General features: G+C 38.5%; 1 protein-coding gene across 6 annotated transcripts in view; it reads right to left on the reverse strand.

Moving 5' to 3' along the window:
• ADAM23 (ADAM metallopeptidase domain 23) overlaps positions 1 to 27,443 on the reverse strand; it is an 88,909-nt gene that overhangs the window by 42,216 nt on the left and 19,250 nt on the right. For all 6 annotated transcript variants that reach the window (XR_015695604.1, XM_087706814.1, XM_087706801.1 and 3 more), the window contains 10 exons: positions 25,691 to 25,754; positions 22,121 to 22,203; positions 16,589 to 16,652; positions 12,973 to 13,045; positions 11,081 to 11,148; positions 9,956 to 10,021; positions 8,334 to 8,405; positions 5,387 to 5,553; positions 3,090 to 3,174; positions 947 to 1,037 (listed from right to left, as the gene is read on the reverse strand). Coding sequence is in view for 5 of the 6 variants with exons in the window: in XM_087706814.1 (XP_087562940.1) it covers positions 947 to 1,037; positions 3,090 to 3,174; positions 5,387 to 5,553; positions 8,334 to 8,405; positions 9,956 to 10,021; positions 11,081 to 11,148; positions 12,973 to 13,045; positions 16,589 to 16,652; positions 22,121 to 22,203; positions 25,691 to 25,754 (833 nt within the window). In the remaining variant the exon portion in view is untranslated. The remainder of the gene's footprint in view (positions 1 to 946; positions 1,038 to 3,089; positions 3,175 to 5,386; positions 5,554 to 8,333; positions 8,406 to 9,955; positions 10,022 to 11,080; positions 11,149 to 12,972; positions 13,046 to 16,588; positions 16,653 to 22,120; positions 22,204 to 25,690; positions 25,755 to 27,443) is intronic.

The raw sequence follows: 27,443 nt of genomic DNA on the forward strand, positions 1-27,443 counted from the left end.
ATATCTGATAAGCCTAAACGAATTATACATTCTGCAATGAAAAACTGCAATGAGTAAACTAATCTCTTCCCAACAAAGAAAAAGTTAAGATGATATATATATATATATATATATATATATATATATATATATGTATGTATGTATGTATGTATGTATGTATGTATGTATGTATGTACGTACGTACGTACGTACGTATGTACGTATGTATGTATGTATATATAATATACATACATACATATATATATATATATATATTTAAAGTCACAACCCCTGGTATGCCCAAACATGGGAGGAAGTCCACTGCTTCCATTCTCTGTCCAGCAGCTCGTCACAAGAGACCATCCAGACAGAAACCTGATGAGCCAATGAGCCACCATACCAGGTGTTGTGACTTTAAATACATACCTATTTCCCTGGTTCAGCTGATAAGGAGAAGGACCTTGTGGCTTAGTGGTTAACACATCTGCCTAAGATGCAATACAGCACAGGTTCTAATCCCAGTAAGGGTATGGCTAGCTGATGAGAGCTAAATAGCTTGAAATAGATCTATACTAGTCTCCCTTTATTTATTTATTTATTTATTTATCAGCACAAATACAACACACACACACACACACACACACACACACACATATATATATACACATACATACATACATACACACACACACACACACACACACTCATATACATACATGTGTGTGTGTGTGAATACATAGACATGCATGATTGATTAAGTGATTATGTACCTTCAAATTATTTTTGACTTCTAGTGACTAAGTAGGTAAATTATGTCCATGAGCATGTATGACCAAAAATGTTACCTGGGCAGAGAAATCTAGTTGCTTAAATTGACTTAAAAGATTCTTAGACAACAAAATAGTTATCTCTATTTAGAGAATATAAAACTATACAAACATTTAGTTCGATAACATGTAGCACATACTTGGTTTTCTGGATGCTGGTTCCCACTGTATTCCTAGATTCTGAGCCAAGCTTTGGGATAATTCGTGTGCTATTGCCCAGGAAGGCCCATACTATTAGAGAAAGATATCAACCTCAATTAAATTAGGGTGAAAAAAAAGGTAAATGCAGTTCATTATAAGTTTAACATAAAGCTTCCACCACAAAATGTTGTAGACATTTTTATCTTATTTTCTTTTACTTTATTTTTAATGTGTTTTTGTTTGCAATTCTGGTCAATGACCATAAATAAACATTACATTCTTTTGTACATAACTTAAGCTGGTTACTAACATTTCGGTGGAAATATCTTTCTAATTTAAACAGAGTTTATTTCTAAGTACAAGCAACACTGATTCTGTTAGCATACAACATGTTTTTCTTGAATTGAAACCATCATAAATGAACCTTGTCCTGAGAAGTGAGGAGAAACAGAACTAACTTGGAGAATAAACTCCCAGAATTGGCCTTCCCAGTGCTGCTATTAGAAACAGGCTTACTCTGTAAAGTAAACTTACTATTTGGGTAAAAAAGAGCAGATGAGGCATCAAATATGAACAGAAAAGTATAAATAGATAACAGAAAAGAAAGACGAACAAAGAACAATATAGTAAAAAAAAGTATTTTATATTTATTTGTCCTAAAGGTGCTTTTTTCAAAAGGCAACTGGACTTTGCTATTGTCCTTGAAGATGTTTTGATTCTCATCCAAGAAGATCCTAGGAGAGAGACTCTGTGCTTGTGAAAAGTTGGCAAGGAAGGTTGCAAATGGTAATCATGTGGCCCTGGAGCATTGAAACAGTTTTAAGTGTACATATGAGCTGGTTGTCAAGCTTCCACTTTGCAATTACGTGACCATCGGGGTGGGGAAATGAAACAGCCAAGTGCCATTTATTCAACGTCTTTGCAACTTTGAACAGTTATTGAATGAGTAGTCCAGTGGTGGATTTCAAATTTTTTTAGAACCTCTTTTGTAGGTGTGGGAGTGGCTTGCAGCCATGTGACTGGGTGGGAGTGCCTTGGCAGTCATGTGACTGGGCGGGCATGGCCAACTTGTAAAATGTGGTGAAACTCACTTAACAATGCTCTTACTTAGCAACCAAAATGTTTGGTGGTCCTGTACTGAGGCCACGAAATACTGGAGAAGGATTCAAAAATGGCTAAAACAGGTTACCGGGGCAAACATGGAATGGAGACCCAAGAACCTTCTACTAAGCATTAAACCAGAAAACATGAGCAATTCAATATGGCATTTGAGCCTACATATAATTGTGGACGCAAGAATAACTTATGCACAATTTTGGAAATCCACTACCATACCGTCGGAAGATGCTATAATTAAAAAGATCTATGAATGTGCAGAAATGGACAGAATGACGGGTTGGCTGAGGGACAAAGGAGAAACGGAACATTACCTTAGCTGGAACTTATGGTATATGTGGGCGACAAGGAGAACAGCAGGGATTTAAGACGGGGAAAGTTAAATAGCAGTTGTTAACAATGGGAACTAAAAGTGAATGTGGGTATTATAATAGATCCCTGAATTTTGTAATGAGAAGATGTGGCTTAGAGACCTAACAACGAGGAAGGAAAAAAAAGTTGGGCTGTGAATGACTGTCACCGCGCGGGGGGGGGGGGGGGGGGGTTGTATGTTTAAAATTGTATTTGTATTTGTATGTTTTATTCTTTAAAAAATGTATAACTAATAAAGATTACTTTTAAAAAAAAACAATGCTCTTGCTTAGCAACCAAAATGTTGGCTCAGAAACTCTGGCATTTGAAGCATGCAAGTCTTAAAGCTGTCAAGTTACAAGACCCTTGCACCCATAAACCTTTAGGAAAAAAAACCCCAGGGGTTTTCAAACTTGACAGCTTTAAGACTTGTGGACTTCAACTCCCAGAATTCCTCCTCTTGCTCTTCATCTTAATGATGTGCGGACGGGCGGGGGGAGGGAGCTGGAACCAGTTCCAAATGGCATTGTAGATTTGTGGAACCTCTTCTATAGAAGAGGTTAGAACTGGCAGGAACCCACCCCTGGAGTGGTCACTAATCAAGGACTTCTTATATACTCATGCGACTTTATGAATTGGATAAATAAATACATTTCTTCAAAACAGAACTATTACCTCGTTTACTCCCACACCTCTAGCCACTGAACAAATTCCTCCAAAATAGCTCAGGCTACTTCTTTTATAATGAAATGTGACATTCCTTCAGAAAAAGACAGATAAAAAAGCAATATTAATATCATTATCTTCAAATGAAATAGTATAATATCAATTATGAGAACATGAGCTTGTTTCGTTCAGTTTCTTCAATGTCACTGAAGCAGAATATTCTTAGGTATATTGGATACTCATAGTAATTCTATGTCAAGTGCAGGGCCGGATTTCCCGATAGGCTAACTAGGCTTCAGCCGAGGGCCTCAAGATCAAGAGGGGCCTACATTCAAATTGTTAGGAAAATTAAAATTACACTATTCTAAAAACTGTGAACACTAAAACGCTGAACCGAAAATAAGGAGAAATTCTACGCATATGACTAATAAACAAACATAAACATGTATTGGTTAAGATCGTTCCAGCACTGCGGCAGTTGGGGAGGCCGCCCACGTTCCCGGCACCGGCAGTCGGGCGAGAGGTGCGGCCGCTCCCAGTAGCCGCCCCGTCGACGCGGAGCCCACCAGCGGCCAAGCAGGTGAGGGCGAGGGGGCCGAGCCGGGCAGCTGAGCGCAGCAGGGGAGGCGGCTGGCCTCGTTGCCTTTGCCGCAGAGCAGAGCCACCCTCCGTCGGGAGGCCAGCTATATATATTGATATATATTGATATATATCACAGTAATGGTGTATTTTATTGTCTCTCATGTAATTTACAAACTTAAAAATGGGAGGTGAAAGGGCCTCATAAGTGGAATAGCCTAGGGCCTCTTTTCATCTAAATGCGGCCCTGGTCAAATGCCCTTGTGGGGTTTTTTTAATCTTGCTTTTATAAGTAACTCAAGATGGTGAATTTACCCAATATTTCTCCTTCCTCCCATTTCCCCATAACAACAAACCTGTGAGAATAATTGGCCCCAAATCACCCAGCTAGTTTGTGCCCAAGATGAGACTAGAACTCATAGTCTCCTAGTTTCTAGGCACCACGTTAATGACGACACCAAACTAGCTAGGGTTGAGTAACTTATTTCCAGTTTTAGAAGATGTCATAGGAAGAAATAAATGAGCAAAAAATGTAAAAGTAAGAGAATATTCCAGAAAATATCTTACCCAGAAAAAGGCTTTCTAACTGAGATAACATTTTTATGAGTAAGATATATATTCCTGTACTATTATAGAAATAATTCTTGGACTCTGTGAACGGCAGTTTTAATTTTGGGTACAATTAATCAACTCACAAAACAATCAGGAAAATATTCTGATCAATTAAGCTCTAGATTTGAAACCCAAAAGTCTGACATAATATCTCAAAGACAAAGTGGCTCTAAAAGTATTTTGACGAATCCTCATAATTCATTGGGTGATTCAAGAGATGCTGTATTTTTTTAACCCCTCGGTTATTTTTGTTAGGTATAATTACTGGCTGTACAGTTATAGAGACTAACTTGATTTTGCATTTAATAACCGCAGCAAGACTATTGGTGGCGCAATACTGGAAGAAGGAAGACTTGCCTACTGTTCAAGAATGGACATTAAAAGTAACAAATTTAGCAGAGATGGCTAAAATATCAGCATATCTCAAGGACCATTCCAATGAGAGATATAAACTGGAGTGGAGAAGATGGATTGACTATACTCAAAATAAATATGGGACTAAGAGATTCCAGATAGTTTATGACTGAGACAACAAGGAATGACATAATCTACTTAGAGTTAGCCTAGCAAAGAGGAGTTAAAGCTCAAATGATAGAGGATATTAATTTTTTACTTTTAAGTTTACTTTAGAACAGTGTTTCCCAACCTTGGCAACTTGAAGATGTCCGGACTTCAACTCCCAGAATTCCCCAGCCAGCATTCGCTGGCTGGGGTATTCTGGGAGTTGAAGTCCGGACATCTTCAAGTTGCCAAGGTTGAGAAACACTTGACTTAAGAAGTCCGGATGAGTTCAAAGGAATCTTTGAACTGGGAGTTGAAGCCTGGACATCTTCAAGTTGCCAAGGTTGAAAAACACTGCTTTAGAATATCTTCGTTAAAGATTTATACCCTGTATTGGTTCTGGGAAGTCGGGGGGAGGGAAGGTTGGGAGGGGTGGGGTTTGGATGGGGAGGGTAGGGGGAGGGAAGTAAACATTTGTAAAAGGTTTTTTTTAAAAAATTTCAATAAAAAAAAGAGATGCTGTATTTAATAACACCTGGGGATGAAATGACTACAGATCCTTAAGCCTCTGAAGAAGAAAAGTGGACCAGACCACCTCTCCTCTTTTTACATACGAGAGGAGATGAACAGCATCCGCACGTTGCTTGATGAAGTTCTGTCGATATCGGGAAAACTCGTGAAGCATCTTCCGGGGGTCCTGGTGGACATGGATACGATCTCTGTCTGACCAGGTTTCGACAGCAACTAGAACAACTCTGGTGTTTAGTTGCTCCTTGTAAATCTGTGGGGAGAGACACCACAAGCACAGGAGTGGAAGACTGGGTCAAACATGCACAGTTAGCCAATCAATCAGTGGAAAGACAAACAGGGTAAAGTAGGAGAGAAACATTGGAATATAATTAGATATTATACTTCCCTAATAATCAATGCTCCATTAAATTTACAGTAATGTCAATACTACAAAAGACTGCATAATTATCAGTGCACGAATATGTAATATTTGCTATATAGTTTGCGGCAGGGAATCATAAAAACAGTTGAGAATGGACAGGCCTCATGCTTGTGAGATTTTGTTTGTGTTTTAATTATAGCAATAGCAATAGCAGTTAGACTTATATACCGCTTCCTAGGGCTTTCAGCCCTCTCTAAGCGGTTTACAGAGTCAGCATATCGCCCCCAACAACAATCCGGGTCCTCATTTTACCCACCTCGGAAGGATGGAAGGCTGAGTCAACCTTGAGCCGGTGAGATTTGAACCGCCGAACTGCAGAACTGCAGTCAGCTGAAGTGGCCTGCAGTGCTGCATTTAACCACTGCGCCACCTCGGCTCTCGGTTATAAGAACATACACTTCAAATTGAATAATTCTGAACCTGGGTGCCTGAAGTGAGCAGAACAACAACAATTTGTTGTTACAGAAAACAACTTTAATTGGAAGCTCAGAACTTTTTCTGCTTGATTTCATGAATATCTTTTCAACAAAATCACTCATTCCTCAAACCACATTTCTAGCAATCATAATCTTCATTAGGTAGGTATGTCCTGTGATCCAGTTGTGTATTTCGCAAAACAAGGTAACATCACAGACACATTTTCTATTTAAACAAATAACCCTTGGTCTCATTTTTTTTCAAAGAATTGTCCCTATCTTCGTTCTGTCGGGCTCATTTCATAATAGGACTAGAATGGACAGGCACAAAATAATTCTTTTTTTTTTTACCTAGATAGTCTTTATCTGCACAAAAAATCAAACTGCAGTGTTTGTTACAGTGGAAGAAAAATACCCAGCTGTTGTGACTCAGCAGCAGTCTTCCGGGATGCAAGTCTTTTCGGGATGCAAGATTAACTATGCAGCTGGGGCTCATTAGGGGCATCTTCTGGGGATAAAAGGACGGATGGTGCCACGCCCTGGTTGCAGGAGTCAACGTTCCTTGGTTCGTTCAACATTCATTGATCATCGGTCGTGGTTTATTTGAGATACACTTGGAGAAGTGATTTGATTTCTGTAACCCTGATTCAAGGAGGCACTTGGAGAAGTGCATAGCTTTGTAAGAGTTTTTGTTTGGTATTCTGTTATCTTGTCAGAGACTTTATTTATGTTTATTTTTGGGCTCGCAGCCAGTCTGAACCGAGAACTGATAAAGTGAGTTCCTTTTAAGTTTGTCTGCCTGTCGTCTGTTAACGAGCGGAGAAGGGGGGACAGAACAACCCAGCATTGTGAGACGGCTTATTTAATACACTGCATTTATCAAGGTCTAAAAAGAACGCTTGTGTGGAAGTGGCATCTATAGCTGCCTGCATTGTAAGGCAGTTTTTCAAAGAGTTCATTGATAGGGTCTCTTCTTGGCATTCTGTCTTTTCTATTTCAAAAGATTGATTTATTCATTTTTAGCACTGGCAGATTTCAAGTCCAAGGTGCTACACAGGATAGTATTACAGGAAACTGTGATTCTATAACCTCGCCCCCAAAAAAGAATACCTTCTGTAAATCCCCAAAGAAAATTAAGGATTTCTTTTCTCTGCATTCTCGGAAGACACCGAATGTTTCTTTCTAGGATCAAGAGTTCGTTTCGTTTTAGTACGTATGTGTGGATGGTAGCACGACATCTTGTTGAAGCCGTGGTTACATCATACATATATGCACAAAATAAATTGCACAATTTGTATCATTTGTGTGATGTCTTGGCACATGCCAAGACATCACACAAATGATACAAATTGTGCAATTTATGTCCATTGCATGGTGACATCATGACTTAAAACACCATTTCTCTCACCCCCTTGATATACTACAGTAAGGATTCTTTTCAAAGATGTTTTTGTAGTTCTACAAACTTTGGTATTTCTTTTGGGTAATATAAAAATTGGGATTTAGACATGCAAGTCTGCTATTGATGTACCGTATATACTCGAGTATAGGCCGGCCCGAATATAAGCCAAGGCACCTAATTTTACCACAAAAAACTGGAAAAGTTATTGACTCGAGTATAAGCCTAGGGTGGGAAATGCAGCAGCTACCGGTAAATTTCAAAAATAAAAATAGATACCAATAATGTTTTTGAATATTTATTTCAAAGAAAAACAGTAAACTAGCTCTGGGACATCGTTATGTGGCTGCTTGCCATAACAAGGAGGAGGTGGGACATCGTTGCAGAGCGGCAGGAGGGGGAGGAAGGGGAATCGTAAGACAGCCCTGCATTACATTAGAACGTGAGGAGGGGGGATGGTGCGGTGCGCGCTGCGCGGCAAACTGACACAGAGGGAGGGGAAACTCACAGGGGCGCCGGGCCATTCACGAGCGTCACCCAGTGGCATGGCCCTGCCCCCTTTTCTCCTCTATTTCGGGCAAATTTTTCACTGACTCGAGTATAAGCCGAGGCGGCTTTTTTTCAGCCCAAAAAGTGGGCTGAAAAACTCGGCTTATACTTGAGTATATACGGTAAATCAGTTTTTGTTCTTAATATAAAAAGAATTATGGGACAAATGGTTGCCTTTTCAGTTTATCATTCCCTACTGAATTGATTACAGTATTATTAATTTTATTGACTATGGCAATACTTACAGCGTCCACGAGATTTACCACCGATTTCGCAAAGTTATTCGTATTACTATGGGATGACCGATGTTTTTTGAACTAGAAGAAAAATGTTAAGTCATAATCCAATCGAAACATTGATTATACTTCTTGCTTCCTGGCAAAGCCAAAAAAAAAGAAGCAACCCCACTAATATTTCTCTTTGAACATTTTTGCATTGTATTGATAAAGGTCAATTACACAAACAATAGCGTAAAGCATGGATTTGCAATAACTTTCCCTTATAATTCAAATGATTGATTGCTAGCCTTCTGTGGCACATAACTCGATGCATTTTTTAATTTCAAGTACATAATGTTCGGTGAAGAAGACTGTACTTAGTTGTCTTAAATTTGCAATCAGAGAAAGAAAACTAGATATCTGGGTAGCTAGCAGAAAGTTTTATTCACAAAAATAAATAAACTTTTCTTATAAATGAAGCCTGTTAACATTAATTACTTATTATCAGCTTATTTATATATAGTGCCTTTGGGTAAGTCTTGACTCCTTGACTATCTAAACCAGGGGTATCAAACTTGTAATAACACCTCGTCATATGACATATCATCACAACTTTCCCCCCCCCTTGCTAAAATGGGGGTGGGCGTGGTCAGTGTGTGATGCATCCAGCCTGTGAGTTTGACACCTCTGATCTAAAATGGGGGTGGGCGTGGTCAGTGTGTGATGCATCCAGCCTGTGAGTTTGACACCTCTGATCTAAACGCAAAATCATTGGAACACAACAAATGAATAGTTCCTTATCTGGAAATATACTTTATTAATCTTTGGACAATAGGGTAAAAAAAAGTCCAGAACAGATATCTCCAAACATTGTACTCTCTCAGATTATAAGCAAACATGATCAATTTCCAACATCATATAGAAATATCATCAAATTTTTGACCTCATAGAAATAAATTGCAACAATCCTGACAGAATTTTTCAATCAAGATTATTATTACCCTATTGCAGATGGAAATCTGAGGCTGAAAATGAGGTTTCTTGCCTACAATAATTGGCAAACAAAATGTAATCAGGCACTTCCTGATTCATATCTTAGATTACCTCAACTCAGCACTGCCTTCATATCAGCATTTTGAGACATTTGAGAAGTAGCTATTAAGACAGGGAATCTCTGCTAAATGCATTGGTTTCCCATGAGCTATCACCCTGATTATCAGTAGGGCTGGCCCTTGCATGAAGAGTATACTCATTTTGAGTTCTTGAAACCCTCAGAGATATGGACAGGTCGTGTAGGATAGAATAGAGAAGGCAAAGAAGATGACTGTGGTCTTTCTGGCCCCCTCACATAATTTTAATTGCATGACAGATGCAATGTTGAACTAAACCTTGAGAAAGACAAATAAATGGACCAAAATGAATCAACTAGATGGGCTTCTGGAAATAACACCTGATGTGGAGGCATCAAGTAATACAAGCCTGGCTGTTTTGATACCCATAATGTAGTCTTATTCCAAGAATTTCCTGTTGCACATTCCTTAATTCTTTATTCAAAAGTATAATTATCTACATCACCATTGAGTATGTATGCATTTTTCGCAATCAACTTTTATGAAAAAGAAGAGAAATAACTAATAGACTCAACTTACCATTTTATAATCATTAACAATCATGAGCTCCAAGTATTTCATTTCTTCAAAGATGCCACGCACTGCCTGTAAATTATAAAAAAGGATAGCTTAAAAAAAGAATAGGTTGCTCTACTGTTTGTCGTGATTTATTATTTATTTATTTATTAATAGAATTTTTAGGCCCCCCAATCCCGGAGGACTCACATTGTGAGTCACATTGTGTTCTTAAATCTGTTTTACCAAAGCCTAAGAGCAAATTATGTTGTATTAATTTAACTGGAGGATATCTAACTCAATTTTTTTCAGTCTTCTTCAAAATGAAAAGAAAGGAAATTCTTTGGGGATACAAAAGTCCATTTTTCTAGCCACAGGTATAGTTTGAGGGGTTTTTTTCCCTACAATTTCTTTTGTTTTAATTGTAAAAAATATATATTTAAAAGGTTTGCCGCTGCTTCAGATGAGGGGTTAAAATCAGCCCTGCCATGTTGTTGGGTGGGATCATTGTTTCTAAATATTAATTTTCTTCAAAAAGGTTTATGTTTTGTTGGCATTTAAATCCACGTCACATAAACAGCAGCATTTTATTAGTTAGCTCAACTATTTCAATCACAAATTACATTTATCCTCAATGTTTAAAATAATTAAGTGTAGATGACTACATATAAAATTTATGTGACAATAAAATTAATACTGTTTAATCTTTAAAAGGAGTTTTCATAAGCATGTAATTATCTCTTGTAGCAGTCTACATTCTCCAACATAATTCATGGTACTTCTCACCTCCCATCTTTCCTACAGATATTCTTTGCCCCTATAAAAGTGTATATGATTAAATACGGCCCTAAACATTAAGAGGGTTTCTTTTTTACTCAGTTGAGGAACCGAGGTAATTTCATCTACTTACCTACTACCTACCTACCTATGTATCTGCTGTTTGTTCAGTTATTTATATTTATGTCAGTTTCACCAATTTGCTGTTAGAAATGAAAAAAAATGTGAGGTGAAATAAATGATCTCCTGCAGTACAAATCACTTCAGCGTGAAGGCTGAGGGCTAACATAGTACTACATTTTCACATCTTTTTCCATGTCTTTTAAAAGCAAAGAGATTTGATGCAGTATTACTGATGTCCGTAACACTCACAGCCCTTCTCCTCCTTCTCAGCCACTGCAACTCAGACAGGAAGGACCAATCAGATGTGGAATCGGTATCTAGAGATTGATAGCAAAGAAATTTCTATTTTAATCATATAGCATCTGTACCTTTATCTAATGAAACATATTGGCCCTTTCCCCTTATATTGGTAAAACGTTTCTTTTTTTTTAGGACTGCTAATTTTAGCCAACATATCAAGCTACTTTAAACCCAGTTTAGCATTCAGTCACCAAAATGAAAGTTTGCCTCCAAATGATTTGAGTTGATAATGATGGAATGATAAACTATTATTCAAATTATTCACAGTGTCAATCCTATCTCTGATGACTTCTGACAGTATTTGTTCTGCATATAATCAGCCTTCTAGAAAAAAAAACAAATTTAAAACACTTCTCATTTCAAATGTCCTGCATATTCCAGTGAAAGCAGTTACCAGCAACATGTAATATGATAGCAATAGTAGTTAGACTTATATACCGCTTCATAGGGCTTTCAGCCCTCTCTAAGCGGTTTACAGAGTCAGCATATCGCCCCCAACAATCCGGGTCCTCATTTTACCCACCTCGAAAGGATGGAAGGCTGAGTCAACCTTGAGCCGGTGAGATTTGAACCGCCGAACTGCAGATAGCAGTCAGCTGAAGTGGCCTGCAGTACTGCACCCTAACCACTGCGCCACCTCGGCTCTTACAATGATGATTATGGGTTGATAAGTTACCAATTTCCTTCCTTGTAAAAATAATTTCATTGTAAACATAGGAATTACTGTGAAAGTTGTATGTAAATCATAGTTGCTCCAAAATATGGGAGCAATTGAACAGCTGGCACTACCAAAGGAAAATATACAGCCAGCTTTATATATATGGTACCTTACTAAGTTATGTTATTATTTGGAAAAGGTGCTGTTTATAGTGTTTTGCAATCCACTCTTAAAGAAAAAAATGATGTCAGTCTCAATTATGAACCAGCTCCTTACTGTTCTTCAATGAAAAGATTTTAAGTCTCAGTTTGATATATGTGGAGTTTACTCATTGTATTTCATTGGATGGAGCAGTGGTAAGTCAACCTGGTCCCTACCGCCCACTAGTGGGCGTTCCAGCTTTCATGGTGGGCGGTGGGGGGTTTGCTGTAACTCTGCTTTATAAATTTTATAAAGTAAAGTTACTTCCCTACTTTATAAATCACCATCACTGTGGAACCGGTGGGCGGTTAGAAAATTTTACTACTAACAGATACAAAAGTGGGCGGTGGGTATAAAAAGATTGACTACCCCTGGTATAGAGGACAACTCACTCAGACAATCTTCGATATCATATCATGGTATAAGTTGGGCACACAATTTCAATGATATAGTGGAGTAAAGAGCTTTCTAACAATTATATTAGTCTAACTATAAGCTTGTCACAAAGAACTGTGTATCTAGAAAAATGGCTGTTAGCAACAGTAACGACGCTGATTATCTAATTCCACATGGAAACTGAGAATGTTTCTGTTATATCATGACATACTACTATCTAAATTCCTGTTAACTATACTAACCATCCCTCTGGTAGAAGCGCCATTTAAATTATTTAAAGATTTACAGAGTTTATATAGTTATAGCAGTATTTCTCAACCTTGGCCAGCTTGAAGTCCGGTGGACTTCAACTCCCAGAATCCCCCAGCCAGCACAGCTGGCTGGGGGATTCTGGGTGTTGAAGTCCACAGGACTTCAAGTTGGCCAAGGTTGAGAAACACTGAGTTATAGTAACAAATCTTATTAAAGTACAGCTGTGCTGGCTGGGGGATTCTGGGCGTTGAAGTCCACCGGACTTCAAGTTGGCCAAGGTTGAGAAACACTGAGTTATAGTAACAAATCTTATTAAAGTACAGTCACGTCATACCAAGATCTTCCAACTGACTGAAGGCATTTGATCCAAACGTTCTCCGGACAACATGTGGTCTGCCTGCACTGCTCTGAAGAAGAAAAATAAAACGAATAGAATATTGTATTGGTGACAAAAATTCAAGCATGATATTGTCATCTAGATGGATAAACAGACAGATAAATAGATGGATGGTAGACAGAGACATTATATGGATAACATATAATGGATAAGCTGAGCTCAGTTTCGGGGATGTATTTTGGAACCTTAAATTCTTGGTTTATCCATAATGGGTGAGGTGTGTGTGTGTGTGTGTTCAATTTAATATCTTTATGTATATAATATGGGCTAGAGAATTTAGCATGTATATGTAGAAGACCTGGAATGGTATTTTTGAATGATTAAAAATTGAACTGTGGAATATTTCTCTTTGAATGTTCACCAAGAATGCAACTGAACTGAACTCTTCTCCTACTGGTTAGCTATTATTTGGATGGACCCTGACCATATTTTATACTGAGTTTCTTTTTTTGAGGGGTCCCCAGTCTTCTAATGCTTCTCCTGGTGTTATTTTACAAATATATAAAAGGATAATCTTAGTCAATTCCAATTGGAACTTAAAACTATAATTCCTTAAACTTGGTTTTCCATATTTAATTCTCTAACAATCAATAAATGAGAATATTTGTAGCTCAGGATTGAAATGAGGGATCCTTGAGCCTCTGAGCTTGGTGGTTCTCTTGAAGACGTTTCATTACCTGAACTTGATAACCTCATCAGTGCATTTATGATGTTATATAGTTCAAATAATGAAACACTCCTTATCTCTAACAATCTTCATGGTATTGGACCTGGGTACTTGAGAGACCGCCTACTGCCAATTACCTCCAACAGACCGATTAGATCCCACAGATTAGGCCTCCTCCGAATTCCATCCACTGGCCAATGCCAACTGGCGACCACCCGGGGGAGGGCCTTCTCTGTGGCTGCTCCGGCCCTTTGGAACGAGCTCCCCGTGGAGATTCGGACCCTCACCACCCTCCAGGCCTTCCGCAAAGCCCTTAAAACCTGGCTGTTCCGACAGGCCTGGGGCTAATGAGTTTTGTCCCCCCCTCGAATGGTATGGTTGTTGAGTGTTTAAATTGTGGTATTGTTTTGTTCGTGTTCTTTTTTCTTATTTGTACCCCCTCCCCCCCTGACTTGGTTGTGAGCCGCCCTGAGTCCCTTCGGGGAATAGGACGGCATAGAAATATAATAAACTCAACTCAACTCAATCTATTAGCACTCAGTAACAAACAAATAGCTATAATGGGCTGTTGAAGGAAAACCCCTGAGAACCTTTGGAATTCTATAAAACAAGGTGGTACATCTTTCCTACAGTTGTTCTAGTCCCATATATTTAGATATACAATGATAACTCCCTAACCCCTTATCAATGTATGCTATCCGTTGCCATCAAATGTATTAAAACACTCTTTTAATAGGAAGTTTTTGCTGCAATCCTCTTTATGACTTTATTCTTCTGTCTTCTAGAAAGATAAGCATAGCATCCTGTAATAATCCATAGGCTACCAACATGACAGAATAACTGATGAGAGAGAAAAAAACCTGCCTCTGTCACGTATCTACCCCCATGGGAAAAACCTCCATTAGTGAAAAAAGCTTCTATATTCTTATAACTAAAGAAAATCATAGTGAAAGCTTAACTTGATGCACTTAAAAGCAGTGTTATTTTTAGCATCTGCGGTTATTTTTGGAACTAGAACACATCTCTAGAAAGAAGTGTAGGAGGAAGAGGTCAAGATTATTTACTGTGGGAGAAAAGCCCAACAGTTCTGCAATTTTATCTGAATTATCTCAAGCAAAAACTAGGAAATTAGTTTCCCAGATGGAGAAAAAGAATGAAACATCTAGGTGCATCTCCAGAAAGAGTCCCATCAAAATTGCCAATAAACAGCCTCTTCACTTCAGAGTGAATAATTAATAACTAATATATCAATTATTTGGTGAACATTAAACCAAAATAGACAATTAATTGAATAAGCTCAATTTTATTTTTAATGTGTAAGCTTAAAAGAAGCCATTTTCATTTCATTTCACTATTATTTTCTGAAAATAATATTTTCTGGGAAATCAGGCTTTGGAAACATTCCTAAAGGCTCTGAGGATGGGGGAAAAAATTGATTTGGGGGCCTTATGAGATTCTACCTGCTTACGTAACAATGGCCTGAATGTTCAAATCCTAGTCAGATATTCTATCCCAAGGCCAAGGATGAAAAGAGGTGACATGGCCCATGAGCCGAGGTGGCGCAGTGGTTAAATGCAGCAGTGCAGGCTACTTCAGCTGACTGCAGTTCTGTAGTTCGGCTGTTCAAATCTCACCAGCTCAGGGTTGACTCAGCCTTCCATCCTTCCGAGGTGGGTAAAATGAGGACCCGGATTGTTGTTGGGGGCGATATGCTGACTCTGTAAACTGCTTAGAGAGGACTGAAAGCCCTATGAAGCGGTATATAAGTCTAACTGCTATGGCTACTGCTATTAAACCCCTCCCTCCAAAAAAAAAACCCTCACAGAAATGCCTTATTCAACTGAACCATAAAACATATACACAAATAAACTAGTTAAATATATTAGTTTACGTAATCCATTCTCTTGTTACGGCTTTATTTGTGAACTGCTTATCTTCTTTTCTTCTTTCTGTCCCTGAAAGAGTGGGCATGCTTCAGGTCCCGCAATGTCATCTGGGGAAACCCACAAGATGTGCCTTCTCTGCTTGCTCTTTGGAACAGTATAACATCCCTCCCAAGATGCACATGGTGTGACCTTGTTGGCTGTTTGAAAACCTGGCTCTTCCCAAAGGCTGTGCATTGGATCATCCTACCTTGCCATGATTTATGAATGTGAATATGACTCTGATTTGGCCTCAGTTTTACCCTTTTTCTTTTTCTTTTAGCAATAGCAATAGCAGTTAGACTTATATACCGCTTCATAGGGCTTTCAGCCCTCTCTAAGTGGTTTACAGAGTCAGCATATCACCCCCAATAACAATCCGGGTCCTCATTTCACCCACCTCGGAAGGATGGAAGGCTGAGTCAACCTTGAGCAGGTGAGATTTGAACCGCTGAACTGCAGATAACAGTCAGCTGAAGTGGCCTGCAGTACTGCACCCTAACCACTGCGCCACCTCGGCTTCTCCTTTTATTCCTGTTGGTTATTTTTGCTTTTGTTTTTCAAAATGTTAGCTACCCAGAGTTGGGTGGCCATAACAATCGATAAAATAAATATAATAACATTTACGTAGCTTTGCTGGTTTGTCCTTAGATTTCATTTTCTACAACCCAAACGCTTTACGTGGCACTGAGCTTAGCTGAATGTTATAGCAGTGCTGTGAGTGTATTTAACATTCAGGTTAACCTGGTTTAAATAACCTATTCAGCTACCGTTATGTTTCTAAAAAATTACAAAATATATCAAACACAGGGTAGAAAAAAACGAATAAAATATTCATTCAAATTCAGCGTTATAGATGATATTACAGATTAAATAATAATGTCTTATTTAATTCATATTGGTTAGGATTTGCATCTTTTACAACAAATCAAAGCAAGATCTCGGTGGGTCAGTATTCACATACCGTGCTGTGAGTTAACTCCAAAGGTTCTATCAGGTAGATATAAGTGTTGTCTTCAAACATGCCACTAAAATATGAGAAACACAGTTTAAATTCTTCAATATTAGCTAAATGGGAGTATATATTTGTAGGAATTCCCACACATTTCCACATTACGTATTCATGTATTCCACACAAAACACAAACATCATGACAAGGAGAACGATAAAGCATCTTTGAAAGTGTGCATGAAAGACTCATGAATGCCAATTTGGTTGTGCATTTTTTCAAACAGTCCCAAAAAAAACACATGGAACAATTGGGGGGGGGGGAATGAATGCAGCCCAGGGTCCAACCGTTGTATGCCCCAAAGCACCATTTTTAAATCAAATCCACACATAGTCCTAGACTTATAATGAGAGAGGAGTTCAATACGTCAAATAGCCTATTTACAAATTTACTTGTTTGTGTGCTAACTTGAAATTATGACATGGCCTATCTATAAATCTGAATTTGTAAGTAGACTCAACCTGCTTGCTGTGTTCCTGAACACATCATGGAGTCTCTTTGATCTATGAAATCCTTTGTGTTCTACCTATTACAAAAACATTAACTGGTTGGGGATGAATGAATATTGCAGTTAGCAATAGCAATAGCAATAGCAGTTCGACTTATATACCGCTTCATAGGGCTTTCAGCCCTCTCTAAGCGGTTTACAGAGTCAGCATATCGCCCCCAACAACAATCCGGGTCCTCATTTTACCCACCTCGGAAGGATGGAAGGCTGAGTCAACCCTGAGCCGGTGAGATTTGAACAGCCGAACTGCAGAACTGCAGTCAGCCGAAGTAGCCTGCAGTGCTGCACTCTAACCACTGCGCCACCTCAGCTCTTCTTGTCATCTTCTTCAGAAAAAGAGCAACAGGGTATGAAGGAAATTAATCTGGCCAAAGAAGAAGGCCGAAGGGAATTTGTTTCCCATTTCCTGCATATCAGTTCCTTTTGACGCTTGCTAAGGAACTCAAGAACTAGGGGCAGGAAGACTGGGCCTTTGGTAGATTTGTTGTTGTTAGTTGCGAACTCGTGTCTGACCCATCACTGACCCCATGGCCAACGTTCCTCCAGGCCTTTTTGTACTGTCCATGGGGTTTTCATGGCAAAGATACTGGAGTGGGTTGCCATTTCCTTCTCCAGTGGATCTCTGCTATGACCTGTCCACCTTGGGTGGCCCTTCATGGCATAGCTCATAGATTAATTAGGTTTACGTTTAGGTTTATTCAATTTATATGCCGCCCTTCTCCCAAGGACTCAGGGCGGCGTACAACATTAAAAGAAACACATAATACAAAAGTTAAAAAGAAATTAAATAGGATATCCCAAACCCAATTCAAATTGACAATGACACATTTTTTAAAAAAGAATTAAAATTAAAATTAGCAGTAATCAATACTTCGATTTGTTTCGTTCAGGCCAGGCTGGCTTGCTGGAAAAGCCAACTTTTTAGGGCGCGTCGGAAGGACTGGAGGTCGGGATTATTGAAGAGCCGAGGTGGCGCAGTGGTTAGGGTGCAGTACTGCAGGCCACTTCAGCTGACTGTTATCTGCAGTTCGGCGGTTCTAATCTCACCGGCTCAAGGTTGACTCAGCCTTCCATCCTTCCGAGGTGGGTGAAATGAGGACCCAGACTGTGGGGGCGATATGCTGACTCTGTAAACCGCTTAGAGAGGGCTGAATGCCCTATGAAGCGGTATATAAGTCTAACTGCTATTGCTATTATACAAAGCTCCGGGGGCAGCTCATTCCAGAGGGAAGGCGCTCCCACAGAGAGGGCTCTCCCCCCTGGGGGTGGCTAGCCGACACTCTCTGGCCGACGGCACCCTGAGGAGGCCGACTCTATGGGATCGCACTGGACGGTGGGAGGCTACCGGTGGCAGTAGGTGGTCTCGCAGGTAATTGAGCTACGCAAGTTCCTTCGCCATGATAAAGTAGTAATCCATGAAGAGGCTTTGGTAGACAGATAGGGACTAATCAGCCATCCATCAATGAAGAAAGAAGAGATATCAATTGGTGCTCAAATAAGAATAAATACTACTAAAGGAAGAACATCTTGGCTTGGATTAAAATTATATCTATTACTTTCCATTCGGTTCTAGTTCTCACTCTAACTTTTAGCTCTATTCTCCTTTTCTATGTCTTGTCTCTTTTTTTGTGTGTTAACAAAAATCTTGACAGCAGAGACTGCTTAGGGCAGTGTTTCTCAACCTTGGCAACTTGAAGATGTCTGGACTTCAACTCCCAGAATTCCCCAGCCAGCATTCGCATCCTTTCTGGTGATCTAGAGCTGGCCTCTCAGTCCAATTCCCACCAAGGCAGCATCTAGGCCAGTGTTTCTCAACCTTGGCAACTTGAAGATGTCTGGACTTCAACTCCCAGAATTCCCCAGCCAGCATTCGCTGGCTGGGGAATTCTGGCAGTTGAAGTCCAGACATCTTCAAGTTGCCAAGGTTGAGAAACACTGGCTTAGGGTTTTTTTATTTACTATGAGTTGCCTTGGGGGGGGAAAACAAATATCTAAAATGTCCAATCAGAAAACATGGAAATGATGGAAATAAGCAAATTGGTTAAAAGTTTATTTTGGGGTTTTCAAAGGAGATATTCATGCACTGACAAGAACAGACCATGGGCTCTTAAGCCAAAAAAATCCTTGCTATAGCATTAGAAGCAGAATATAGGAAACTCTCACTTGGGGTATAATTGGGCCATAGCAATGCACACCTCAAAGCAGCATTGTACCTAGACCAACTTACGAACAGTAAATTCTGGTGTGCATTTACATTATTATATTGTATTATATTATCAGCAGAGCCGGAGGGGAAATTCCATATGCGGAAGCCTCTGTCCATGTAAAGAGGATAACACAGAAACACAAACTGAAATACCTTTATACAGTAATTTTCTATTGAAATATAAGCAAAGAGCTCCTAACAGTTCTTCATTTCTGGGATAGATTGAAGAATTTTATTATGTAATATTTACTAAGCAGATAAGGAGGCCAGCATAACTCTTGCCATTGCTAAGTTTCTTCGAACACTTGGTAGGAAGCATTGAACAAGAGATTTCTGGTTTGAAGGGATTAGCCGGTGACATCACCGTCCCCAGAGGATGCCCAAGGAGTCTTCTTTCATATCTCTTTTATTTTCCCACTGAAGTGGTACTTATTTATCTACTTGCATTTGCATGCTTTCAAATTGGTAGGTGGGCAGGAGCTGGAACAAATTGATGGGAGTTTATTCCATCAAGAGGCTCACTCTGGGGTTTTGGACTGCTGAGCTGCCAACCTCTAAATTGTCTTCTCAGCATCCGAATCCTGTGAGCCACCACAGCCTCAATTTATTAGACTTACGCCCACCTTTTTATTGCATAGTTACTCACTCACTGAGCAACAACCCTGTGGAGCTGATGGAGTTGAGAAAGTGTGACAGGGAGTTTTAAGTGGACATGAGTACATGAGAAAAATTTATACAGAATAACTGCAGCATGATAGATAGATAGATAGATAGATAGATAGATAGATAGATAGATAGATAGATAGATAGATAGATAGATAGATAGATAGATAGATAGATAGATAGATATAGATGATTGATAGATAGATAGATAAATAGACAGATAGATAGATAGATAGATAGATAGATAGATAGATAGATAGATAGATAGATAGATGATAGATAGACAGACAGACAGACAGATGATAGATAGATAGATAGATAGATAGATAGATAGATAGATAGATAGATAGATAGATAGACTGATAGATATAGATAGATAGATAGATAGATAGATAGATAGATAGATAGATAGATAGATAGACTGATAGATATAGATAGATAGATAGATAGATAGATAGATAGATAGATAGATAGATAGATAGATAGACTGATAGAGATAGATAGATAGATAGATAGATAGATAGATAGATAGATAGATAGATAGATAGATAGATAGATAGACTGATAGATATAGATAGATAGATAGATAGGTAGATAGATAGATAGATAGATAGATAGATAGATAGATAGATAGATAGATAAATAGATAGCAATAGCAGTAGACTTATATACCGCTTCATAGGCCTTTCAGGCCTCTCTAAGCGGTTTACAGAGAGTCAGCATATTGCCCCCGACAATCTGGGTCCTCATTTTACCCACCTCGGAAGGATGGAAGGCTGAGTCAACCCTGAGCCGGTGAGATTTGAACCGCTGACCTGCTGATCTAGCAGTAGCCTGCAGTGCTGCATTTAACCACTGTGCCACCTTGGCTCTATAGATAGATAGATAGATGATAGATAGATAGATAGATGATAGATAGATAACTGATAGATATAGATAGATAGATAGATAGATAGATAGATAGATAGATAGATAGATAGATAGATAGATAGACTGATAGATATAGATAGATAGATAGATAGATAGACTGATAGATATAGATAGATAGATAGATAGATAGATAGATAGATAGATAGATAGATAGATAGATGATAGATAGATAGATAGATGATAGATTGATAGATAGATAGATGATAGATAGATAGATAGATAGATAGATAGATAGATGATAGATAGATAGACTGATAGATAGATAGATGATAGATAGATAGATGACAGATAGATAGATAGATAGATAGATAGATAGATAGATAGATAGATAGATAGATAGATAGACAGATAGACAGATAGACAGATAGACTGATAGATAGATAGATGATAGATAAATAGACAGATGATAGATAGATCAGATAGATAGAGAGATAGAGAGATAGAGAGATGATAGATAGAGAGAGAGATAGATAGATAGATAGATAGATAGATAGATAGATAGATAGATAGATAGATAGATAGACTGATAGATAGACTGAAGGTAGATATAGAAAGATTATAGACAGGAGAGAGAGAGATGATAAACAGAGCGCTGTATTCCAAACTGCCAATATTATCTAAATATGTCCCAGACCTCATTGTTATGAGGAAACCACTAGACTGAGCATTCTATATGTTTTAGTTTGTATCCAATTATCTGCATAGCTGAGAAAATTGATAATAATAACTCGCTATCACAACTGCCCAATAGTCACCCAAAATCTAACTAAGCATATTTATTAGCGCTGGATTGGTTTATACTTTCTTGTATCAAATTGTAGTCTCATTCAACAAACTTTCTCTAAAAGCCTTTTTCGAAGTACCAAACTTTTTCTCCGTTTATCAGCATTTCTTTCATTCTAACATCTTCTTCTTTTTTTCCTTAATGCTTTAATTATACCAACAATGTTCTCCCACCCCCCTCCCTTAAATTTCCATATTAGCAAATAGTTAGCTGTTCTCCAATTACACTGGGTCACTGGTCACGTGCAGTCATAAGAAAAATGATGATTAATGGGGCAAGACAGCTTTCTGCCAATGGAGCAAGTGTCCGTGATGGGGAAGAAGGGATGAAAAAAGTCATATTTTTAGTTGCTGGGACACTGTCCAAAACACAGACGGTGGAAATACGAATACTTACTGAAGTCCATTACAGGTAGAAATAGCAGCTTTGGATTTTGGGACGCCTCTGATGCTTCCATGATAATAGCAGTGTTCCCCTCCCTGAAAATGAACAAAAATATCCTATATTTTTGTAATTACTTTTTAAGTGGGCCGATGAATATCAGAATAATGGATTCATACTTTAAGCCTGTATATGACAATAAAACATAAGTGAAAAGTTTGTGTGATTGTGAAGGAATAGAGGTAAGGCTACGTAAAGACATGCATAGTAAACTACCAGGATCTCAGTAGCTGGTTATCTCAGATACCTACAAGCTCACCTAATTAGCAGAACCAGATGTGGGGAAAGAGGAAATGTTACCTACAGATATTTTGGACACCACTGCTTGATGGACTTCTGAAACCCACATGATTCACCTCAGTTTCAAGTCATCACATAGCATATTCATAAAAAATACAAAATAGCCCCTCTTTTTACTGCATAAAACAAAAATCAATTTTCTAAACATGGAAGAAGTGTCCTATATTTAATCTCCTGGATAATGAATTCACCATTTCTCCTGAGAACATTAGTAATTATATCAGCAAAGTGGTATATAATCTCAAGGCTTCCCTCACTATTTACAAATGACTAACTCGGAAAAATGTTTAGAGAAATCTAGGTCAAGTTACTGCTATATGTCAAAAAAAAAATGTCCCATTTATTATTTCTAGTGGAATTTTAGCCCCTAAGCATGTCTCAAATACTGTTGATAATACAGGAGTTTCTTAGTTCTCAATAAAAACCTTCAACAGTATTTCTATTCTGGAAGTTTTTTGAAAGCCAATCCAGAAATTACACTCCCAAAGAAGCCACAAACCATATTTGAGATGATACATCAATTAATGTTTAGCACAACCAATGAACATTTTACATGAAGCAAAATTCAAAACTTCTTTCTCTACTCTCTCTTCCACCAGCACCAATAAAATCTAACATCCAGGTTTTGTCAATGTAGAATTCTCTTGAATGAATATTTATGGGTATCAGATAACAATTACATGTCCTTTGCAGACCCAGTTTTTCTATGCAGGCTGAAGCCAAAGAGTAGACATCAACATTTACCTCATTCCATAAATGTATACATCGTAAATATAACATAGGCACTATTTTACTACAACACATTAAAATTTTATTCTAAGTATCCCAGTTTAATATCTGATGAGATAGCTAGAATAACATAGCTTTTTGACACCCACCCAACCTACTTTTATTTAACAATTTGCACTTGCTCACACATTGTTTATAGTTGATAATATTTATATTACTTGTCAGAATAATAAGCTTTTTGGCAATGATGAAACGGAAGCTGAATTTAAAGCAACAGATGGGACTAATAATATTCATCATTTTGCCTGTTTTCCACATGAAATCCTTTGAATAGTTTCTGTTTTTCTGTTTTAGGGTTAGGGTTAGGGCTAGGGTTAGGGTTAGGGTATAGTTTTAGTTTCTGTTTTCTGTTTTAAAAAAACCAATTAGTTTTCTTAAAATGCCTTCCTATTTTATATATATAAAACATTAAACAATAGTTAAGCAATGTATTTCATGTGCAAAGCCAGGGTGGATGAAGAGTTGGACTGGAAGGAGATCAAAACAGTCAATTCTAAGGGAAATCAACCCTGACTGTTCTTTGAAAGGACAGATGCTGAAGCTGAAACTCAAATACTCTGGACACCAATTATTATTATTATCGCAACAACAGAATTGTATCACAGTGGCCAGTTGTTTCACCGGATTTGGCATTGATTACTAGTCGGGCCCCACCCAGGGGCCTAGGACGTCGTAACGTATTTTCTTAATATGCGTACGGATCCAAGCAGTGCGGCTTTTTGCATTTGACTGGTGGTGATTTTGTCAATTTTTAACTGTTTTAAATGTAATTCCAGTGCTTTTGGAATAGCATTATTATTATTCGCAACAACAGAATTGTATCACAGCAGCCAGTTGTTTCACCGGATTTGGCATTGATTATTAGTCGGGCCCCACCCAGGGGCCTAGGACGTCGTAACGTATTTTCGTAATATGCGTGCAGATCCAAGCAGTCTTTTCTGTATTCTTGTTTCGTCTGTTGGACCTTCAATAGATTTTTGTTCTTTACTTCGATTAATAGATGTTCTTGACTTTCTTTTAAATAATCAGCCAGTGCATGTTTTTCTTCTTCAACTGTTTGCTTCACTTGTAATAATCCTCTGCCACCTGATTTTCGGGGCAGGTATAGTCTATCAGTATCACCACGTGGATGTAAACTGTACTGCATTGTCATTAGTTTCCTGGTTTTTCGGTCCAAAAGGTCCAAATCAGCTTGTGTCCAGTTAACTATACCAGCTGTGTATCTTATAACTGGTATTGCCCAGGTATTTATGGCCTTGATTGTATTTCCACCGTTCAATTTAGATTTCAAAATTTTCCTAACTCTGTTGGTGTACTCTCGCCTGACAATAGTTTTTACTTCTCCATGCTTGATGTTATCCAACTGCAGAATGCCTAAATATTTGTAGGCTTCATTTTTGTTGCATTTAATTAGTTGGCCATTGGGCATTTCAATTCCCTCACATGCAGTGATTTTGCCCCTTTTTATGGATACAGTGGCGCATTTTTCCATGCCAAACTGCATTGAAATATCGGTGGTGAATACTCGGACTGTGTTTGTCAATGATTGGATTTCTATTTCTGACTTTCCATAGATTTTCAAATCATCCATATATAATAAATGAGAAGGTTTTTCAGCTTCTTTGGCTGTTTGGTAGCCTAACTTCATTTTTTTAAGATGATGATGATGACGATTATTATTATTATTATTATTATTATTATTATTATTATTATTATTCAGAAAAGAAGTAAACATATACACAATCCACATAATTATAGGTAAAACCTGTTTGGGGGTAAGGCAGTAGCCTCCTAACTGGATGTCCAATTCAGCTTCCAGATATCACCTCTGGTGCTGCTTCATGCAGATCTTTTAGGGAACCAGAGAACACACGTCATGGGCAATCTTGCACAATATGTTTAATAGTTTGCAGATCAGCACCACAATTGCACCAAGGTGGATCTTTCCAGCCTCACTGATGCAGAGCAGAGGCCCTTCTTCCAGTATCACACCTGATTCTGTTCAATTTCGACCAGACAGACTGAAACCAGTCAAAACGAGAAGCGAGGGCCAATTGGGGAAAAGGCCCTGATGTTGGGAAAGATTGGTGGCAAAAGGAGAAGGGAATGGCAGGAGACGGGGGGGGGGGGGAGAATAGGGGGAGCTGACAAGCTATGGTCCATGCATGGAATCATGAAGAATCGGACACGCCTTAGTGGCTAAACAACAACAAACAATACAGTGTTTTAAACTAAGCAGGCTGCGATTTCAAAGCCTAATCATATTAAAACTTATTAAACTTGTTCTGTTACCCTATCATAGCAAAGATATAGCATATCAAATGCCACAGATATTAGTAGACAAAATGCACATTTCACACTTGGAAACATTTAACCATAAAATGAATATATGAGATATGCTAATATTATCAAGCACAAGAAAAATTACTACACTACCTTTGAATATTGCGGTTTGTCATCTTCATAATGAATTTCCACATAATCAGCAGATAATAAGTCACTGCAAAGAAGCAAAGGAAAATATGTCAGTATAATCGGCTATATAAAGCTGATTTTATTCATTGTGAATAAAGAATAACAAAGAGTAATCGTCCCTGTTGAGGTATTATAACTGCAAATCTGGATTTAAATATTTCATATTATGTTCAAGTGGTTAGATACATGGAAATCAGAGGTGGGTTCCTACCAGTTTGCACCTATTCGGTAGAACCGGTTCATCAAATCTACTGAACTGTTTAGAAGAGGTTCCACCAGTGGACCCGGAAAGCAGGCCACACCTACAGAAGAGGTTCCCAAAATTTTTTGAAACCCACCACTGGTCCTTGGATATGATTATTCTACACTATCATGCTCATATTTATAAAACTCAGGGCCTCTGTGAAAGGTAAGGATGACTACTGCGTTTGTGGTGCAATCAGAACATTGCGTGTGTTGAAGTTGTTTTAACGCAAACCAAAGATGCCTTTTAAAAAACAAGTTTGCATCGTATTCTTATGCATGCCAGTGCTGTGTGTGAGGTAATTTAAAGTGGTTCTGACAAGTGTCGTCGGCATCTTCATATCCGGTCACATGGGCGGCAAGCCACTCCCACAAAGGAGGCCACACCCACAGAGTAGGTTCGAACAATTTTTGAAACCCACCACTGATGGAAATTGTGAGTTCTAGTCCTGCTTTAGGCACAAAACCAGCAGGATGATTTTGGACCAGCCCCTCTCTATCAGGCTTAGAAGACAAAAGCAAAACACTCCCAAAAACATTGCCTAGAGAACGTGTTTTTACAACTGCCTGTGAGGCATGCCTGCATCACAAAAAAATCTACCTGAAACCAAGGTTAATTAGTTTTATACATAAATAGCATTTATATCGTACATTTCTTTTTTGCTGCTCAAGAAAATTCACAAAACATTAAAGCCTAGCTCCTTCAATGCATAGACTGGCAACTAGGGGCCTCTTTAATGGTTTCCATAACAAAGCAATCATTTCAGAAATGAAAAACAGCTTAAAATAGTATACTTTTAAACATTTGTGTCAGCCTCTGTTTTGCTGCTTGCTTTTCGGCTGCCATTGAAACGGGGAGGGGGGGCATGGTATTTGGGTGGGGGAAATAATCTGTACAGGAGGACTGTTAATTGGGAGTCGTTCTCACCATTCATTTGCGCGTGTGGAAGGAGGGGAGTTTCCCGCCAAGGCCAACTGTCCGGCATACCAACCTGATGATGATTTTTGAAGGTGTCTCCCACCTGACAGTTGTGGAGATATTGGATTGGACTATGGACTGGGGTTGGCAAGGGGAGGGGAATGAATCATGTATTGATATCTAATGCTTTCGCGCGCTTTTGCTCAGATCCAGCTTTGCTTAGCTTCTATTTACTTATAACCAGTAAAAGTACTCTTAATTCTGCGAAATGGAGTTGAGTGGTTTCTTCCTTTGTTACTAAATGAAGCAGCATCTGACAATTTGCATAATTCTCCCAATTCAACTTGAACCTCCGTGTTATTACTGCCAAAGACCAGAGAACAATAAAAGGTAAGGAAATAATATAATGAGAAATACAATATAAAACCAATCACAGCATATTCAGGACCATGCCATCACCTTCATCACCCCTGATTCAAGGCATAGAGATTCATTAGAAATACGACAAGGCACCTGGGAGAATTTGGACTGGACTCATTCCATGGAGGCCAA

This window comes from Thamnophis sirtalis, unplaced genomic scaffold (assembly GCF_051295495.1).
Source record: "Thamnophis sirtalis isolate CommonGarterSnake01/CBP01778 unplaced genomic scaffold, rThaSir2_p1.2 scaffold_1, whole genome shotgun sequence".
NCBI classification, from domain to species: domain Eukaryota; kingdom Metazoa; phylum Chordata; class Lepidosauria; order Squamata; family Natricidae; genus Thamnophis; species Thamnophis sirtalis.